The sequence below is a fragment of the Oryzias latipes genome, chromosome 13, assembly GCF_002234675.1.
Source record: "Oryzias latipes chromosome 13, ASM223467v1".
Taxonomy (NCBI): domain Eukaryota; kingdom Metazoa; phylum Chordata; class Actinopteri; order Beloniformes; family Adrianichthyidae; genus Oryzias; species Oryzias latipes.
Genome location: NC_019871.2, coordinates 17,270,732 through 17,288,106, shown reverse-complemented (window position 1 = coordinate 17,288,106; position 17,375 = coordinate 17,270,732). Strand labels below are relative to the sequence as shown.

The 17,375-nt window shown below is 40.9% G+C and overlaps 1 protein-coding gene across 1 annotated transcript in view; it reads right to left on the bottom strand.

The window, feature by feature from the left end:
- Positions 1 to 17,375, bottom strand: part of LOC101174445 (cGMP-inhibited 3',5'-cyclic phosphodiesterase A) — an 84,598-nt gene that overhangs the window by 19,013 nt on the left and 48,210 nt on the right. The window contains exons 2-3 of the mRNA XM_011482616.3: positions 2,975 to 3,220; positions 72 to 217 (exon numbers count right to left, since the gene is read on the bottom strand). Of these exons, the coding sequence (XP_011480918.1) occupies positions 72 to 217; positions 2,975 to 3,220 (392 nt within the window). The remainder of the gene's footprint in view (positions 1 to 71; positions 218 to 2,974; positions 3,221 to 17,375) is intronic.

The following is a 17,375-nucleotide window of genomic DNA, read 5'->3' as shown; positions in this document are numbered from 1 at the left end:
AAAAGTGTGGGTCAGGAAGACAAATCCGACATCATCTATAGTGTGAGAGGGTGGGGGGTGAGTCGGATAACCTGTCTGGAGTGTGTTTGACGCTGGCGGAGCGATCCCTGCATACTGGGCCTGGCTCGATGGTGGGCAGCCCTGTAGCCGAGGTGGTTGTTGTCCAAGTTGATGAAATTCTCCTCAGCAGTCCAGGGGGCAGACTCCTCCTGAGACGCTGCAGTGTAAATGAGAAACAGTGTCTGACTTTTCTATGCGACTTCAGCAGTGTTTGGGCTGAATATCTTGCTATGATGTTTCATATTTATAAAGGCCAAAGATGAAAATCTTAGTTTTTGTTGTTTGATTTTGGAGCTTTGCAACAGTTTCTCTTCCCCCTCCCGACTGATGTCAGGAAATCTCAAACTGTAAAAGTCCAAGTCTCAGCATGTACCTGGTGAACTATGTTTCTCTACTCTGCTGCTGGTTTCTTGAATTGCTAAGGTGCTTATTAAATGTTTTCTGCCAGGAAAAGTATTTTTTCAATACCTAAAGACATTTAAAAAAAGGGGAGCAGTGGATGTAGCGGTTTCCCCCCCTAGACAGAAACACAGCAGTGGGGGTTTTGAGTCCCAACTCCTCCAATAAAGACAGTCTCATGACCAAAACACAGTATTGGACCAGCAGACGTCCTGCCAGAACGAATATTGAGCATTTCAAAACACAATTTAAATATTTCTAGAATTTCTATTTTTTTTTATTCCAATTAAAAAAAAAAAAAAGAAAAATGATAAAGTTTTGTGTTTAAAGTCATTCTACATTTGCTGAAACATGTTTTAACTGGCGTTAAAATACCAAAAACGTTTATCTTTGCACCTATCTTTGTAACTAAGATTTGTTTGCACTGCAAGTTAAATTGTGCACATTATAAAAAAAAATGTCAAACTAAAAGTCGTACCATCCAGACTTTTAGAATTGGATGCAACAGTTCCCCACCTTTTAACCAAATATGCTTGTGTATAAAACCTCACCAACTAATCTGAGGGCCTGATCTGTTTTATGTTGTCAGTCATGCAATAAACTGATTTCCCTTTAAGGGAAACATCATAAAATAATTTTCCCATGACTTTTATCTAATATTTGCATGATAGTGACCACTCCTAAATGCTTTATATTGTACATCGCACACACTAAAAAAAGTTACACAGGGCTAAAAAAAAAAAAGACCAGCAAAAAACTGCTATCCCTCTATCTACATGCCAACATTTTTTAAAAGATGTGTGCTTTGTAAAAAAGAGTGACCACCCTCAAGCCACATCTGACTTTGCTAATGATCAAGAAAAAATAAATACAAGGGGTAGTAACACTAATTACAGGACGTTTATCTCATTTCCAGATTACATATGTTTTCTTAATTTTTCCAATTTTCCTCCCAAAGAGTCTGGCTGATAATTGGAATAATATCTCAATTATTGAAGTGATAAATTAACGTAAAAGTTAAATATAAAAAAGATGCCATGTCTTTTCCTCAAACATCCGAGGATGCCAGCTTCCCATGTTTACGTAACATCTATTATTCTCTTTACTTCAAAGTCCTACATTAGGGCAGTGGCAGTGAGATGAACCACTCACGGCGTCTATGAACACTCATGCAGAATAAAAAAATCCCCCCAATGAGTTAGAGTTATGCAGAATCTTATTGAGACTCAGTACATGCGTCAAACATTTAAGTGCTGTGGAGCAGTGAATCTCTTTCCAGGTAGACTATCCTGCACCGCGTTACACGCTTTATTTAATTTCTCTGCTGCTTTGAGTGCCTGCATACATTTTAAAGCACACGCCTTGTAAAACATTGAAAAGCCCTCTGCAAGCGTTTGCGTCAGCAGAGAGGGAGGAGATGAAGGTCATATATGCAAAGAGGGCATACACATAAACATGAAAACCATGAAAATCTGGTTATTATCTTGTTAAGAAATTACAACCCCACATTATACAGCCAGCTAAAATGTGTGTCGATTTAGAAAAGAATGACCATTGATGGTACACAACTGCAACTGCAATACATTTATGGCATCCATACATTGTTGAACCATAGATGTAAATAAATGTCAGTGGTGGTACTATCTTATATGCTCAGTTAGAAATGTTTCAACCCCTCCCCAAGAAAGGTTTGTCATCCAAAGTCTCACTTTTTTTTTAATAGATGTTTAGCTTGATAACAAGAAAATTCTTTTGATTTACAAAATTGCAAAAAACGTTATAATGGTTGATTTTAGAACAGGATACTGGGATTAACTGTGTAGACTTGAGAAGGGAATAATGGCAGATGTGACACGCTCATTTGTTTTGGTTTGCTATCACATTTTTGAGACCCAAATATCCAAACACCAATAATTTACCAACAAGGTCATACAGGTGTGTTGCTCCATTAGAGGTAGGGTGAGAAGCTGCTCAGTCACCCAGAAAGAGCTCAGAGTGGAGAAGCTAGTTGAGGTGGTTGAGGCATCTGGTCCGGATGCCTCCTGGACGCCTCCCTGGGGAGGTGTTCCGGGCATGCCTCACTGATCGGAAACTCCAGGGAAGACCCAGGACATTCTGGAGAGACTCCAAGTAAGCTCAGTATAACTGAGTGGGTAGTTTGCTTCCCCTTATATGACTGTGAACTTGTGAGTTTATTTAAAAGTGAAACCAGCCCCTCCTTTTAAAATGAACTATGTTTTGCACATTTCCACACCTGAACTCAGTCTTAAACAGTGTGAATGGGCTCGGCCATGAATTCCTGCTGTTTAGGTTTTCCGATCTATATGAAGATGTCAGGAATACATATGTATAGCATTTTACATGTTAGACACGCATCAACAAAACAAAGCAGCACACACAGACTCTAAATACATGCATTAGATTGACTCCTTTCTAGTGAGTCATAACACTGTCGAGTATCACATAGACCAGAGGCACATGAATGAAAACAGATACTAAAATAGACAGTAATAACCTTTGGAAGGGCCAGTCTTTCTGGCTTTTCAGGTCCATCCTCAGAGTCAGAGCAGGGGCGTGTGTCTGGTGGGATGCGGGGTCGGTGAAGTGGCTGGAGGCTGATCTGGGTGCTGAGGAGGTTGCTGACCGCCTTTAAAGAGCTACAGGTGTTGGGAGGCAGCGAGGGGTCAGCCAACAGGTCTGAGATCAAACCATGGGCCTCTCCCATCACCGCAATGTCCACCACCACACTGGTCCCAGAAGACTGGAAGACAAGAAATTTGTAAAGACATCGCGGGTGAGCATTTTTTTGGCCAATGACAATGACGAAAGAGAATTGCCCCATTATTCATACATAAATACATATGTGAGTCTGTGAATTGGAAAAATAAAAGTTTTATCTATTTTCTTTCTTGTTTTACAAACTGTTTACAGTCTAAAAGGAACAAGATCCTGTCAGTAACAATAGGGACCATCCTCAAGTTTCCAGATAAAGAGCACTTTGCTCCAGTCCAACACTGTTGCCCACTATATTAGGATGATACTGATTAAACATGTTGACTGATAAGGCCACAACCATACGCATGTCAAAGGTAGACCACTGGTTGTTTCAAAAATGGTATCCTTAATTAATATAAGGACAGGTGAACCTGCCTTTCATCCTTTTTCACTGAAAAGTATGTAGGAGGAAAGAGCAGAAACTTGAAGACACTAATAAAAAGACTATACGACAATCCTAAAGCCAAGTAAGTTAGAGTCAAGGAAATGATTTGCTTTTCTTCTCAATTAAAGGCCCAATTAAAAATTTATGGTTTAAAAAATGTAGATTACAAAGATAGAAAATCATTTTTTTTAAAGAATAACCTGTTTTAATGTCTTATGTAGAAATATTTATTAAGGAGTCAAAATTCCTTAATGAATGTAAAATCCTTTTTTCTTCTCTATCAAAATTCTTGTCTATTTCTTTGAATTACTTTTAAAGTGCAACTCACTGCTTTTATACAAACTTTAAAAACACTTATTTCGCTTTACAAATTGGACACTGTTATTTTATTAATTGTAAAAAAAATCATTGAAACATGTGAATGTTTGGTTCAAACTCTGATATTAAATCACACAAAGTTCCTAGAACATAGTCTGTTTATTAGAAATTTTACATTTCAGGTTCATCTGTAGGCAATGATGGGAAATTAGGTATTATTAAGAAAACTGTGTACTACAGTAACTATTTAAAAAGCATTTGAAAGAAAATCAACCACTTTACCTCTGCACCACTGCAGAGGTATATCTAAGGGCGTACTAGTAAGGCTGTACTAACAGCACAACGGGGGTTGGATAGCTCGCAATTACTGTCTCTACTCATAAAGTCATTTTACAGTCAGTGCTCGGGCATGGCTAGCACATATGTAGTGGGAGGTGTTTAGTCCAACCGGCCACTAGATCTGCTCCCACTAACAGCAGTTAGTACACACCTCTGCAAGGCGGGCCAGCAGCCAGTGATAGCACCAGAGCGATCACACAGCTGCCGAAGAGCCGTACTCTGGGGCCAGGTGGACTCTGTCTTTGTCCACCTGGTGTGCTAAGACAAGGCCCTATACGTCAAAGACTGATGTTTTCTTCCCCCCACTCTGCTCTTCTCTCCCAGTCTTTCTGTGTCAGTAGCTGAAGCAGCATTTGAAGCTTACACGATCAGTGAATCCATAAGCCTCCATGATCTCCCATCTGTCCTCCTCTCCTGGGGCTACAAGCTCTGATGGCTGGCAGCGACCTCTTCCTTTGCCGCTTTGCTTTGCTAACATGCCAAACTTTTTTATATAGTTGAAACTGCATCATGGATTGTGTTTATTCTAGGCAAGCATATACCTTTCTAGATATTTGTTGATGTAAATCTCAGGAAGCAGCACAGTGTGTATTCACAATTTCAACACCAGTTGATTTCTCTACTTCAGCTGTATGAGATCTCTGAACGTATCATGGTTCTGGGATTTAGTGACTAAATAAATAAAGCTGAAAAAAAGTATTTCCTGGAAGAGCATGTCTCTTTCTGTGTGCACATAAAGGGGGCATGTATCACCTCAACCTGAACAAAACCCATTAGAGCACTCCAGAGCTTTATGACATCCTGCTATTGTGACATTCACCTATTACCTGGCAGTAATTGGCTCTGTTCAGCTAATGTCAGGGAGAGAGCGGGAAACTATGAGTTCAGATTTCTGTGTGTGCCTCCAATCCCCCACCTCATGCCCCCTCTCCCACAGACTCGCAAAGATAAGCAGTTTATGGCCCAATCCTCACTATTATCTGGTCTCTTCCTGGATTTTTAAAAACTTTTTTATTTAAAAACACTAACAGCTGTATGTGTGTGTGCATTTGTAAATTCTTTCAGCACAACAAATGGCTGACGAAGGGCCACTGCTGCTGCTCTGGCTGAGACACAGGGGATAAGCAAGGTGAGTAAGAAGGTTATTGATCCCCCCCAGCACAAAGACCAACAGGATACTGCAAAGAGAGTGATGGTCAATGAGTAAATCAACAATGGGCATGAGCGTGTGTGTGTGTATGTTGCAAGTAACACAGTACATGCTGGACATAGAAAGTTTTGAACTAAAGAGGAAGCGATGATGAGTCTTAGATGAACAGATGATTAACACAGAGGTCTTAAAAACAGAAAAGCTGACCACTTCCCAATCCAAAACAAAAATCTCCAATGATAAACGGATAAAAATGTAGAACCGAATAAGGCTTGATTTTAAAACTAATAGACAGGGTGGTAAAACAATACAGATAATATTTGTGAAGATGATCAAAAGTGACAAAAATTCCCAGGCTTTGGGGAAAAGTTTAAAGTATGTAGTCAATCAAATTATCTGGTCACCTCAGAAGCTGTTTATGTTTGGTATAAAACATAGACATGTACACAGTAGAGCCCTGCGCGGGACTATTTTCTTCATCCCGCTCCCGCCGAATTTCTGACCAATCCCGCCCGCTCCCGCAACGTATGCGTTACACTCCCGCCCGCACCCGCAATATGTATGTCCACTCCCGCCCGCACCCGCAAAACTCTGAGAATATATTCCCGCACAGTAATAGAGATGCATTGATTTTGTATCTTCTCCCATCCCGCAGAAAAAAAAAGTATTTGGCACTTTGAAATTGGGAGTGAGGTCATCTAGACCCCACAAGACAGTGCGCTAAACTTTTTTCTTCAATGATTTGTGATATTCATTGGTTTCCATGGATTACATAAAATCCTCTCCACCTTTATCGACCTTTGTCATGGTAGGGATAACACATCAATGGTCATCTTGACCCCAAATAGTAGGGGTGTAACTATAAATGTAGTTGAACCGAGCAATTTTGGTACAGCAGTTTCGTTTCGGTTTACTTCTGTATCGTTTCGGTACATTTTTTCTTTTTTTCCTGCACATGCATTGTAACGACTGAACTGCTTTGTCACTTGTAGCGGGGAAATGAGAGCCGAGCTGCTAATTAACTAGCTTTGTTGACTGTCCTTGCCTCATATTTAACTCTCCATCAAACAGTCTCAGAGTCGACAGAAAAATAGATTGCTCCATCTCCTTTCCGGCAGTGAACATGAACGTCACTTCTCTTCATAGCTCTCTCAGGGATGGTGGAGGATTCAACACACAAGATTTCACACTTCCCATGAGTCTTAGTGGCTATAGGCAGGGCTATCCCCCAGGTTGCCACTGTATTAACTAGGGATGGGTACCGAGCCCCGGTATCGAACGAGCCCCGGGGCAACATTCTTCAAGACCGCAGTATTGTTAATATCTGACCTCAACGGTTCTGTTATCGGTACTGGAGAAGTCGCTTTTTTTGTGTCCCACAAGATATTCAAGTTATCTGCAAATTTTAACCCACAGAGTCTGTCAGTTTTCAGTTAATTAATGATTTTATTAATTTCGCTATTCTTGCTGAAGAGGACAGGTCTGTCTGGCTATTTGTGTGTATGGGGAGCGGGGTTGTTGTGCAGACCGCACGCGGCGCGCGCGCGCACACTAACCAAAGCTATACGTTGGCGGAAAGAGGTAAACGGTCCAAAATGCGGCTCTTTCCTTCTTGTGCTTCGGCTCTCTGTGGTTTTTGTAAAATAACTATCATGTTTTCAGATTGTCGTGGTGCCTTTAACACCGACAGTTAGAGCCAGGAGGCAGGAGGAAGACGGCAGCGTGAAAGCGCGGAGGGGGCGTGTGGGGGAGGAGAGCTGCTAGAGGCAACATGACACAGCAGATGCAAATTTGAAGCATGGATCACGTTTGGCGACTGTTTTCATAAATGTTGGACTTTTCTCTTAAAGGTGCGACTTTTCCTCCGAAAAATACAGTAATTTCTGATTGTGGCCATCTTGACGAGATATTATGTCACTGGAACCATGAACTTTTCAAAGATGGGCAAATAAATGAGAAAAACAAGCCTGTTTTTAGACTGTGCTCATTAAAGGTGTTGTATGCCACAGGATAAAACTGTTATGTATTAATCAAAAATCTGTTAACATGTTTGATAACATACATGGGGTTAAAAGTAAATGAAAATTAATGGGGCACATAAGAATTCATACTGACCGTAGTTATCGTAAATATTAAAAATAGCCTCAGACAAAAAAAAGGGCAAAGGAACATAATATAGATGGACTGACCAAGAAGCAACACTTTAGCTTCCTGTTAGAGACAGATTTGAAGATAAAAGTAACTTAAACATAATCAGCTCACAGGGTAACCACTAGAATCGTAAGTCAGTCCGCATTTAAATGTCTAAAGGTGTATTCAGACTGCAAAAGTCCATTATTACGGACTGCGTCCGCTTAATTTGGTCCGGATCTTGTCCTGAACCTTGCGCTTGGTCTGTATTCAGACTGCCTTCAACCGGACTATTTTGTTTAAAACCAAAGATTGTAAACAAAAGCATGTGACTAAAGATTTCTTCAGTCATTGGCCAGAAATTATGAGGGTGTGCAAAGAAACAAAAAAAGGAATGATGGAAGTCCTCCACTTTGTAATCCTTGTTGAGATAGTTAACTTATTCAAACTTCATATTTCGCTGACTGAGGAAACGACATCTAAAAAGGGAAGCTGATAACTGTTTACGATATATAGATCGGGAAAACTGTGTGAGAAGTAATGTGTGTCACATTAAAATTATTTTTAATAAAAATTGTATTATTATTATTAAAAGTTGTTTCAATGAGCCTGCTTTTGGTTAGATTTTACTCCAAGACAATTGTAAGGGGTTCATGTTCGGAACGACATCCTTTTAACTTCATATTATACATGAAAATTGTGTTAAAAATAGGGCATAATTTTTAAATTGTGTAACGGTTTCAGTTCATTTGTGTTTTGTTCCTGGCTCCTGGAGGCATATTGCCAGGAGGCAGAGAGGACCAGATGCCCCTGGTCCCAGGTCTCCGGTTCCATTTTCGAGGGGAGTCGCCTAGCCTCAAGAGGAGGTCGCCGTCACCGCCGCCCTCACCGTAAGTCCTCCCTTGACTCCTGGATGGCGCTGGACAGTCTCCGGCCACGGGCCTTCCTGGAGCCTCTGGGCCAGGACCTGTGGCTGTGGGAGGACCCTTACCTGGAGGAGGAGGGGGTCGAGTCCCAGTGGACTTTGGAGGGTCAGCTCCCCGCCTCCTTCTTCGACGGGCCTCGTTTGGCTGTGCGAAGGGGCCGTCGTCGTCGCCACCGTCCCTCTCGACGCCCCGTTTTGGTTCCGGAGGTGGAACTGGAGGCGTCCCAACCCGGTCCTGCGTCCAGGAGGGAGTCGGACCCACCACGACCCGTTCCGGCTCCCAGGAGGGTCCCGGACGCACCACGACCCGTTCCGGCTCCAAGGAGGTTGCTGGACCCAACTCCTCCCGTTCCGGCTCCGAGGAGGTTCCCGGACGCACCACGACCCGTTACGGCTCCGAGGAAGTCGCTGGACGCACCTCGACCCGTTCCGGCTCCGAGGAGGTTGCTGGACACAACTCCTCCAGTTCCTGCTCCGAGGAGGGTGTCGGACCGTCCACGACCGGTTCCGGTTCCGAGGAGGTTGTCGGACGCCACCCCTTCCGTTCCTGCCGCGGATCCCGAACCCGAGCCGCCTGCCGCGGACCCCGAACCCGAGCCGCCTGCCGCGGACCCCGAGCCGCCTGCCGCGGACCCCGAACCCGAGCCGCCTGCCGCGGACCCCGAGCCCCGACCGCCTGCCGCGGACCCCGAGCCCCAGCCGCCTGCCGCGGACCCCGAGCCCCAGCCGCCTGCCGCGGACCCCGAGCCCCAGCCGCCTTCCCCGGACCCCGAGCCGCCAGCCGTTTGCTGGTTAGACTGTAGATACCGGACGGCGCTGCCTCCCGGCCGCCCTCCGGATCCGCCTCGCCGGACAGAGCGGTCTCCGGGCCGTCCTCCGGACCCGCTTCGCCAGACAGAGCGGCCTCCCGGTCGTCCTCCGGAGCCGACTCACCGGACTGCTATTGGCCCTTGGATTGGCCTTTCGGGCCCCCTCCTCCTGGACTCTTGGAGGAACCTCGGTGCGGTTCCTTGAGGGGGGGGTTATGTAACGGTTTCAGTTCATTTGTGTTTTGTTGCTGGATTTCCTGTTTTATTTTGTAGTATTTCCTGTTTCGTTGTTGTTTTGAGTTTTACCTTGACCCATTCAGTCCTGAGTGTTTCCACCTGTGTCTTGTTGCCTTGTATGTATTTAAGTCCTGTCTTTCCCTTCCTCCTGTGCTGATCCATAGTTTGTAATTGTCTCGCTCCCCCGTTTTCAGAGTTTTTCGAGTCTCGAGTTTTGCCTGCCTGTTGCAGTGGTTTTGTTTTGTAGTTTCCAGTTTTGTTATTAAACCTCCATTCCCTGCATCCTCCTGCCTCCTCTCCTCTCTGCGCCTGGGTACCTCCCATTCCCCCCGTAACAAATTGACAGCCGATGGCTAAATGAATAGCCCCATCACAGCTTTATTGGGCATATTCCAACAAAGCATGATGAGTTGGTTTGTTCCACCTATTCAACTATTTACTGAAAAGGTAGAGAATCAGTGCTGTCATATATCAGTGAGAGCCATAAATAGCTTTGATTAGGCCCAACATAAATGTATATGTCACATGACCACAGCATGTGTAAATATGTATGTTTATGTGACATACTGCCTAGTAGTTTCTTGGTAAATTTACTTGGTTCCAGTTACTTCTGTTTTCAAATAAAGCCAAATGCCTAATACACTGGTTTGGCACAGGAACAGAAACTTGTTTTCTGGAATCTAACGCCCCTTAAAATACTAGGCAAACACACACCAGACACAAACATTCATTGAAGCTATGCTATTGCAAATCAGACCAAAAAAAGGGCCTACATGGAGTTTATCTATCTCGAGTGAAAACCATTTAAAACAGCAGTCAATTTTTCCAAGAATTTCGTTCCATCATTGACAGACTACACTGGACATAGTAATACAATAAAAAGAGAAACATTTCAAACTGCAATGTCTTCAGTGGACATGCTCACTATTAAAGTCCAGGAGAGTTAGAAGAGAACTAAAGAAGCATGGTTTGTGTGCAAAGGTATAAAAAAGAAGAAAATTACGCTGTTGGGCATGTGAAACCATTTGGAATAGTTATGCTTAACTGTCAAATGTGAATCTCTGTGTTTGTTTGAAAAGGGCAGTGTAGCAGTATAGTGATCTACCGCGGAACAGAAATCCATGACAATGGATTATGGTTAACCCTTGTGCTATTCTAGGCACTTTAACTTGGGGGTTGGGTCATCTAGACCCACTAGACAGTACGCTGAACTTTTTCTCTTCAATGATTGACCTGGCATGGTTTTCTAAATGACCTCACTGGTTCCATGGATTACATGAAATCTTTCCACCTTTATCCACCTTTGTCATGGTAGGGAGAACACATCAATGTGAGGGTGGGGTCATCTAAGATAGCACAAGGGTTAAAGAACATTTCTTAAATGTTATATTTTACAACATTTTGTTTTGATACTGACAGTGGCAAAAAAAACAAAAACAATATGCTGAATACACAAGTTGTCTAAGATTAGCTTTGAAAAGATTCTCTTTGTATTTTTTCCACTGAAACAGTTCTGAGTATAAAGTTGTACTGTACACTGGAGTGTAAAGGAGCTCAGCTGGTTTGCCGGAGTGAGCTGTTCTCTTTTTCACTCCAGTGGCCGTGGTCTGCCTGTGGAATCAGCTCCTTCTCATGTGTCTGTCACTACTTTTATCTCTTCATCTCTGTTCTCACCATCTGCCTTCATGCCTGATCTGCCATAACATTTTCCAACTGTCTCTCAGAAGAGGGCTGTAGTAAAAATATAAAACAGAGACAAGACAGGACAGCAAATCATATAGATTTTTAACTGGATTATTTATGGATTTAAAGATGGGTGTAGAAGCAATTTTCTGAGTTATTTCAACCAAATTTCTATGATTATGATTCAATATGATTTACAGCTTGATCCAATAGGACATGATCTTAATTTTTCTTTTCAAATTTTGTTTCAAAAACTAGTTCATTATAAAAGAGAACTTTTTGGAGTCAAAACCTGAATACATCACTAAAGGTTCTCCTTGTGAATAAAATGAAAAATACATAAATGTCCTATTGAGTTTCATAAAAAGAATATATATGCATTAGAGAATAATCTATCAGTTGACTTAATGAATTAAAATTGCATCTTGAAAATAATCTTTAGTTAGAGAAAATACAATATAGCTTAATCAAGACTGAGATGGTAGGACCAAAGCAATAGATTAGTACAAGCTTTATGGTTTAAACCATGGAACACTGCATAAGTATAAGCGTTAACCATGGTTGCTTTTGTAGCTCTTTTCATCACATTAAACTGTTTTCTAACACTAAAGTAATAAATATATACATTATCAATGCAGAAGTTTAGCATGATTAATGCAATAATTTTGACTAAGAAAGTTTTATAATATTTAAAAAGAAGGTTTTCAAAGATAATTACTTCTGTCATTAAATCAGTTGTATTGAAACTTTAAAAGGTGATTTTACTGTGGCGTTTCAGGGACCAGGTTAACAGCTTGTATCTACTTACAGAATTGTAGAATGGGGTCATTGCAACTCTAAAAAACCTGAAGAAATAAATAATAATTTCAGCTGAGAAAGTACAGAAGCAGCATTTCTAAGATAAGACGTGTCTTCAAAGAGGTTGAGTTAAACAACATTAAACAAACACTTTCATTTGCAGCTGTAATATTGCACTAGGCTCCATGCAAAAACTTATAATTTAACTTTAAATCGAAGATGAAAATATGCAAACCACCGTCTTAAACAATATAACCAAGGTATCACTCTCAGCTATGTACTTATCTGCAAACAATGGCCTGCTCACCTAAGCACAATAGTTACAGTGACACTTTCAACACTGTCGTCAAGTCTCATAGATGTGTAACTGACCTAAAAACTAGAAGCCTAATTTAGACATTGCTTCAAGTTGCCCTAGTTAAGCCATCTCATCATTACTGATTTAATGGCTCCTTATTTTTGCCTGGTTATGCACATGCAACGGCCCATACTGAACCTGTTTGAGCAGATGGGCATTGTCCTGATGTCGTCCAGTAACATAAGCGGCATTCCTCCTCTGCATCATTTGTTCTCAAGCGCAACCCTTGCAGACTGGATTCCTGTAGAAGTGTAAAGTCTTTCTTTCCTTTCAACCTGCTTGAAAAGGTAACAAAGTCTCAACCAAAAGCCAATGACATGAAGTGTAACACTTCCTCTCCTCTTCTTTCCTTTCCTCTCCTATCTCTTGAACCTCCCTTTGTCCTTACACCCGCCCCTGATGCTGCATCTACCAATTGCATGTGCTTGGACGTGGCTTAAGGATGAGAGATCTGCAGTATTTCAGATAGCAGTTGTATTGAAAATACCTGGTTGCCAGGATGCAGCTGCACAAAGATCAAGATGACTCATCTGTAGACCATAAAATAGGTGTTCGGGTCTCAGATGGCCACAAATATCCTACACTCTCTGCTCGTCAAGTGTTTTCTGTAATAGCAGCTGATGGTGTAACCAAGCAGTGAATGAGATGCTTTATGGGAAAAGTCCATTTCACATCCAAAAAATGGAATGAACATTGATTCATTTAAAGTCTGTTTGTCCCGTTCAGAAAATAGGCTTTCTGTTGACTGAAGAGTTCAAATAAGATGGGCCAAAAACACAATAGAACTGATATCTAACTAACTTTAGGTTAAAAAATCCATAAAAGAGCAGCTTCCAGCTTGTCTGCATGTAGACAATCATTAATTTACCTTTGAAAAAGAAGTAAAACATTTTCTGCCCCCAAATCTTTTTTTTTTCCCTTTTTAAACACAGAGTAGATAGTAATAAATAGTTTGAATAGTTTGAATGTTGATACATTTTTCTTGTTTTTCATTTAACTCTAGGTATTTTAAATATCTTAGTTAGTTTGTCACTTGATATAGAATGTCACACCAAAAAATCAAAAAATAACAATATAAAGTTGCACTTTGCTAGCTGGGTATCACCACTAATTTCCAGAATAGATTCGATTAGATTTGTTTTTTTTTTCTATTCTTCCGATCCACTCGATTCCGTTTCATTTTAATTTTGAATTTACACAGTTCAGACATAGCTGTATAGAAATACATTAATAATCTATATATGTTTTGAAGATATTCGTATTTAGTCAGCAATTTGTATTTAGATAGACCGAGCATTAGCATTAGCCGTCCTATGGGAGATTCCATTATACGTTAGCATCAAGCTAGTGGACTTTGGCTTTACTGCAGTTATGCGTTAGGTCACCGAAAAGGAAAGACATAAAAGATCAATCTCTACTTTTATAGAACAATTAATCGATTTTATCATTAATCATTTTGTACCCAGCCCTATTTTGCAGATATAATCAAGTTTCAATCTTGTAACACAATTTTGTATGAGTTTTGTAGACGTCACATATGGTTATCAAAGGTTTGAAGAAGAAAAAGAAATGAGGTAAAGAACAATCAAGTTTTCTCAATTTCCATATGTGCAGCAATAAAACAAAGTTAAAGTTAAAAGTTAAATTCCCACTATCTGTCACACACCTAGGTGTGTGATATTTGTTCTATGCATTTGACCTATCCCCTGGGGGAGCAGTGAGCTGCAGACACAGCTCAGGCACCTATTGGTGGTTTCACCCCCAAATCCAACCCCTTAATGCTGAGTGTCTAGCAGGGAGGCATCGGATCCCATTTTTAGAGTCTTTGGTATGACTCGGCCTGGATTTGAACTAAAAAAACTTTTATCTGATCATTCTTTGATGCTTGCTGTGTATATTGCATGAGCGGAGTTCATTTAAGTCAGGGTTCTTGGGTGTTAAAAATAGTAATTAATTAAATAATTAATGTGTAATCACACAACCTTGGGAATACTAAGTCATTTCCAATTCCATTTTTTAAGTTCTGCGATTATTAACTTCAAAGCATCACACCTTTGCTCCCCTGCTGTTTTTTGTGCCTTTGAAGAATATAGTACCACAAAGGTATTTTTAAAAAAGTGTATAGTCTAGTGGTTTCTAGGGACAAAAAACATAACAAACCTTTACACAATGAGTTTAATAGAAAAGCAATGGAAGCAAATCTAAAAAAATGAAAGATTTAATATTTTTTGTCAGTTGTTTTCAAAATCCATGTCTTAAATTCAGAAGAAAAAATTTGCCTTTTCCTTACATGCTTCTGTTTTGAGCTGGGCTAAACATAGTAACCACAGACATCAGAAATATGAAGTTTTTATTAGCTGAACTGCACAAAACCTAAAAAAGTACAATAAGGCTGCTTTACACTGAAGAGATCCCATAGACTTGGTTTAAAAAACACAATAAATACGCAAAAAATAACAAAAAGCCGGCATTCTGGAGCAGCGCGAGCAAACACGTCCGCCTCGGGGGGCGCCACTCGACATCTTGTGTTTTTGTGGGTATGATGTGAGTGAATTGTTTTGTTTCCTCTATACTTTTGGCATTAGGAGCAGACAGCAAAGAAAGAATTTCGTTGTGCAGGGAAACCCGTTTCTTTACTGTGCATATGATAATAAACCCTTTGAATCTTGAATCTAGACTTGGTTTAAATAGGTCAGGAATGCTGATAAATGTGACCCCTTTATCTGGTTTGGTTTTCTGTCACACACACAACCCTGAAGAGGACCAAACTGCCTGGAGAAATCACACAGTTCCAAGAGCAGCTCATTCGGGAGAACTATTACCAGGAAGGAGGAAGAGGAAGCAAAAAAACTGGTTAGTACTGCCAGTCTTCTGACTATAGTGTATTTATTGGTACCTGTAAATCCTCACTACACTATATCTACCCACAAGACATTTTCCAACTGTTCATGACTCAGAATTATTCTGGTTCTTTTTCTTTGCAACTCAAAATGAACAGTGCTTATGTCCCTTATTCCCTTTATATTGTTTGATTTACAGATGCAGCAAACAACTAGTGTGCTGAAACAAGGTAACCCTCAATGCTACTGATGCTTGAAGATAGAGAAGAACTAATGCAATGTGACAAGAGAACTGTAAAGTGCACTCCTGACCTACATTTCATGATGTTAACAGCTGTTGTAGAGATGGGGACCTGAAAATTGCTGTCATATTGTAGCTCAAGTTTATATTTCACTGCACTGGACAAACAGTAAAAAAAAAAAAAAAAAAAACCTTTACATTACATCAAGAATAATCTGTGATGAATGATTTATTGCTCACTTAGTTTGTGCAGACACTTGTTTTAGATCAAGGTCACTGTGAGGGTGCAGGCTGTGCCAGCTGTCATCAGGCTAAAGGGTGTTAAATCCTGGGCAGGATACAAATCATTACAGGCCAACACAAAATAAACAAATAAAACCAGCATCTCTACTCAATCCCATAAAATTATTTATATAAATAATTAAAGTTCCACTCTAACTTTATTTTATCTATTCTAGAATCATTCCCAATGGTCTTTGAATTAGGATTATGCAATGTTTAGCCAAAATAAAAAAACCTGCGTCGTATTTTCACCTTGTACTGCATTTTCTGCAGAGCAGAAATCAGAAAATAGCCCCTTAGTTGTGGACGGGACTGTTGGTGCATAAGTAACACCACGCTGATATCCCATCCCTTTGCTTACTCTCTCCCACTAACTTACAGCCCCCCACAACCCCACGCTAACATTAGCGTAGCAAAGACAGAATGGCGAGCAATATCAGAGCTTTGCACCCATACAGTTTTGAGCCAGATGCCAGATCAGACGAGGAAAATCAAGACGTTTGTCTGCAAGTGGATGCATCGGAATTGGAGCAGAGCAGTAGGACTTTGGCCCGCCCATTTGAGTTGCTTCATTGCAAACCCAAGCTTTTTCAAACCCTGGGTTTTCACCTTCTCCTGATCCAATACAATTTTAATAAAGAAATAGTCAGAAACGCTATTTTTATTTTGAATTATTTAATGCATGTCCTTCATCATGAGAAAATGTTACAAAAACATCTTTAAAACACCATCATTGGACTCTGTCTTTAATCACTCGTGCATAATAGAGGAATGTAGGACAGTGCAGCACACAAAACCAAGAAAAGGCTATACTATCAAGATTTCTTTCATTAAAGTATTAAATATTAGGACTCTGAAGCCTCTTTTCTGAATCTCAGGTCATTTCACAGTTCTGGAGCCTGTATGTCAGCCCAAATGTTCTGCAGATCTGAGGGCACAAACAGGAGTTTAAAAGGTGGGAAGGTTGATGATGTCACTGATTCAGAAACAAACATTGAAATTTTAACAAAACCGAAAATCACAAGTAAAAAAGGAAAAAACGAAAAGTGGTCATTTCGAGCCAAGCTGCCCAACATAGGGATTTGCACGGGCAAACAACTTTCCATTACACTTGTGGAACCTGTTTAGTGGCATATAAGAGGGAAGGGAGAAACACATACAGTATGTTGATTGCAGCTTGTGCAGACAATGTAACCTGGGGTTACTGAGATCACAGTCTGCAAACTCGTGGCTGGGGAGAGCGAAGCCAGACAACATGGGGTGGTGGTGTGTAGGATAACTGGTTGTAAGGAAGATGAAGAGGACAAGGGCAGGACAAAGGACTAAGTGTGGGAAGCTGGAAAGGGAGAAGAGTTAAGTGGATTTTAAAAAGAAGTTGAAACAGGTTTTGGGAGATCAGGAGGTTCTGGATAGCTACAGCTAAAAGGGTTAGGGAGACTAGCAGGAAGGTATTTGGCGTGTCATCTGGGATATGGAAAGCAGATAAAGAAGACTTAGTGGTTGGATGAAAAAGTTCAGGAGTGTGTAATGAAGAAAAGTCACCAAAAAAGTAACACCCAGAGGATGGAAAAAAACAGGGAAATGCAGTACAAGGTGAAGGTTGTGGCAACTACAGAACAATAGAGCTGATGAGTCACACAATAAAA